Source organism: Urocitellus parryii, chromosome 11 (assembly GCF_045843805.1).
Source record: "Urocitellus parryii isolate mUroPar1 chromosome 11, mUroPar1.hap1, whole genome shotgun sequence".
NCBI lineage: Eukaryota > Metazoa > Chordata > Mammalia > Rodentia > Sciuridae > Urocitellus > Urocitellus parryii.
In genome coordinates, this window is record NC_135541.1 from 234,072 (window position 1) to 237,639 (window position 3,568).

Here is a 3,568-nt window from a genome sequence, read left to right on the forward strand (position 1 = left end):
GTGTTTCATGTGCCCATGAAATCTGTCCACCTGGCCAACCCCTGCTAGCCCTTCCAGGTACCTCTGTGCATTGTGGCATCTCCTGCTCTACAGTTCTGTGGATCCTAGTGGGGTACCTTATGCAGCCTCTGTCTCCTGGAACTACCACGCTATCTGCACACACCAGACACTCAGCAAGTGCTGCCTCTGGAGACATCAACAGCAGAGATGCTGCACTCAAGGTGGTGGGTGGTGGTGGCATGCAGCCTGCCAAGAGCCACAGGCTGAAGGGACCTGGGGTCTCCAAGGAAAGAACTCAAGCCTGCCCTGCTGCTTCCTGGGGCAAGGACCAAGACAGCTGTCTTCTGGTGTTGACTTCATTAACCACCGATATAGACACACACAGGTGCCAGGAGCTGAGCTCTGCTCCCTGACACCATCAAGTCAGTTCTCAAGCCTACATTTTTTTTGGAACTGAGGGTTGAATCCAGGGTGTTCTACCACTGAGCTACATCCCCAGCCCTTTTCATTTTATTTTGAGACAAGGTAAGTTGCCCAGGCTGTTCTCAAACTGCCTCAGCCCCCTGGAATTACAGGCCTGCACCACCACACCCAGCTTGATCCTGTTTATTTTGATGAATCATAAGGAAACTGGTACTTACACAACATTTAGTGAAAAGTAACTCAAATAATCACAAATATCGGGAGTCCATGCAGTGAAATTTCTCCTGGGTTCTCAGCCGTTACTGACCTGAACGTGAAAGCAACCACAGGACTGAACCAGTCGGAAGCTCACTTCCTAGCCTCTCCAGTCCGGAATGGGACTTCCTAAGGAGCAGGGCTCCAGGCGTCACTTCCCCACCCACAGAAGCTGGAAGCACCTAAGAGGGTCTGTCAACCGCGTCCCAAGACGTTAACATCGGCCTGGACTCTTCCAAGAGATGGGGCCACACTCAGATAAACTTCCCAGACGGCACGTCCTACAACGTTTTGTCGATCGCTCTCTGAGCTCCTCCTGGCCCCGGTTCCTCGGTCCCGCGTGACTGTGCCACTGGTGTGGAAGGGACAGCAGTGCGGGGGCGCGGCGCGTTTCCCCGGACGGGGCTGCAGCCCTGGGACCGGCTGCGGCCGCACTCCTGCGTAACGAGGATCCAGAGACCGAGCCACAGTCCGGGGCTCTGCGCTCGGCTCCAGGCTCCGAGCCCCGCCGCCGGGTGGACGTGCACGGAGGCAGCAGGAGTCGGGGCAGCCGAGCCCAGCCTCGGCTTCCCGCGGGCCCGAGGACGCCGGCTCAGCCACCTCAGCCCGCGAACCCAGACCCGGTGCGGACAAAGCGCCTCGACCTCCGGACGCGCACTCGCGAGCCGCTGAGCGCTTCCGGCACAGCCCTCACTCACCGCCTCCTGCACGCGCCGGTCCCGGAGCGCAGCGGAGCGCTCGCGCCGCTAGCCACCTCGGCTCAGGCCGCCGCCATCTTTCTTCCGGGAAGAGGCGGGCCAGCCATCGGGCCGTCGGGGACGCGGGCGCCGCCATCTTTCCTCCGGGCGGAAGCACCCGCGCGGACGTTCCGAGGCAGCCAATGAGAGTAGCATGCGGGAACACGTGATGAGTGTCCTGGCTCCGCCCTCCCCACCCCGGTAAAAGGCCGGACCCCAGCACGACCGAACTCGCGGCCTCAGGGCGACTTCCGCCCACGGCCCGCCGCCCGGTGGAGCACCCCAGGGAGGCCCACACGCCCGGGAGTGTCGTGCGCACGCGTCGCCCCCTCGGCGCCACGCCTGCGCATTCAGCGCGGCTGCTGCCGCGATGAGACTTCCGCGGCGCGCGTGGCGGCGCCGAGCGGCGCTGGGCCTGGGCGGCCTCGCGCTTTGCAGCGTCGCGCTGCTGTATCTGGCGCGCTGCGCGTCCCAGGCAACCGCTCCCGACGCCGCCTCGGCGCCCCGCGCCGCCGCCTTTTTGGCTGTCCTGGTGGCCAGCGCGCCCCGCGCCGCCGAGCGCCGTACCGCTGTGCGCAGCACGTGGCTGTCGACGGTGCGGCGCGGCGGCACCGGCGACGTGTGGGCGCGCTTCGCCGTGGGCACGGGCGGTCTGGGCGCGGAGCAGCGGCGCGCCTTGGAGCGTGAGCAGGAGCGGCACGGAGACTTGCTGCTGCTGCCCGCACTCCGCGACGCCTACGAGAACCTCACCGCCAAGGTGCTGGCCATGCTGGCCTGGCTAGACGAACACGTGGCCTTCGAGTTCGTGCTCAAGGCAGACGACGACTCGTTTGCTCGGCTGGACGCGCTGCTGGCCGAGCTCCGCGCGCGCGAGCCCGCGCGCCGCCGCCGCCTCTACTGGGGTTTCTTCTCGGGTCGCGGGCGCGTCAAGCCCGGAGGTCGCTGGCGCGAGGCTGCGTGGCAACTCTGTGACTACTATCTCCCCTACGCGCTGGGCGGGGGCTACGTGCTCTCGGCGGACCTGGTCCATTACCTGCGCCTCAGCCGCGAGTATCTGCGCGCGTGGCATAGTGAGGACGTGTCTCTGGGCGCCTGGCTGGCACCGGTGGATGTACAGCGGGAGCACGACCCGCGCTTCGACACCGAGTACAAGTCGCGCGGCTGCAGCAACCAATATCTGGTGACACACAAGCAGAGCCCGGAGGACATGCTAGAGAAGCAGCAGATGCTGCTACGTGAAGGCCGACTGTGCAAGCGCGAGGTGCAGCTGCGCCTCTCCTATGTCTATGACTGGTCGGCGCCACCTTCGCAGTGCTGTCAGCGGAAGGAGGGCATCCCCTGAGTCCCAGGGACACAAACTGATCTGCCAGGCCCTCTAGAAGTACCTGGCTTATGCGGTGACAGTGGATGCCAGGCGGCAGCAAACAACACCTAGCCCCCTTCACCCCAACCGCACGCCCAAGTTGTGCGCTTTTGTGGCCACGTTTGTGGTCCTAACCAAGAACATCTTGTGGGTTTGGAGACCCCTGGAGGTGCTGCATAATGCAGCTCCTCCTCCCCCTGGTCTTGGCCTGCATTTGCCCAGCCTAGCTGCTGCTTCCCATTGGGTGAGGGCAGGAGGAACCTCCCTGGCCCCTGGGGCCAGCAGCTGCAGCCTAACTATGTCACCATCCAAAGTTGTCACTGCATTATTTGGATAGGTCACTCTCTTGTGTCTTGTCAGTTGTGGCTGTCACATGTCAGATTTGAATTGGTTTAACATTAATTAGCTTTAATGGCATTTTGATCTGTTTCTTGAGTGAGTTCATGGTAAATATAATTCAGTGGTTGCCTGTGACCTGTTTGTAAGTATTGTACATTTGTGTCAATGAGAGTTCCACACAGACGGTGTGCAGGTCTCTTTTTACTATTATTTAAGAAAAAGATTTTTATTTCAGAACTTGGAGTTTGTGGGTTAATCTGTCAATTAACTTGAGTGGATGACCAGGCCCCTGTATGTTAAACACAGAAGAATTTTAAGCTGTCCGTTTGTTTTTAAAGTTTTCACACAGGTCAGTTGTGTGTCTGTTTCTGAACAGACTTTCCTTCTAAGGTTCCCACACAGGCCTTCAGATTCCTGGTTGCCCAGACTTGGCACCATTCTGAGGAATCCC

At 60.8% G+C, this 3,568-nt stretch overlaps 1 protein-coding gene across 1 annotated transcript; it reads left to right on the forward strand.

Annotated features, from left to right (window-relative positions):
- The first annotated feature begins 1,612 nt into the window (after nucleotides 1-1,612).
- B3galt6 (beta-1,3-galactosyltransferase 6) lies at nucleotides 1,613-3,305 on the forward strand. Its single transcript, XM_026414913.1, has one exon. The coding sequence runs from the start codon at nucleotides 1,786-1,788 to the stop codon at nucleotides 2,755-2,757; it is 972 nt and encodes a 323-aa protein (XP_026270698.1). The 5' UTR covers nucleotides 1,613-1,785; the 3' UTR covers nucleotides 2,758-3,305.
- The last annotated feature ends 263 nt before the right edge of the window (nucleotides 3,306-3,568 follow it).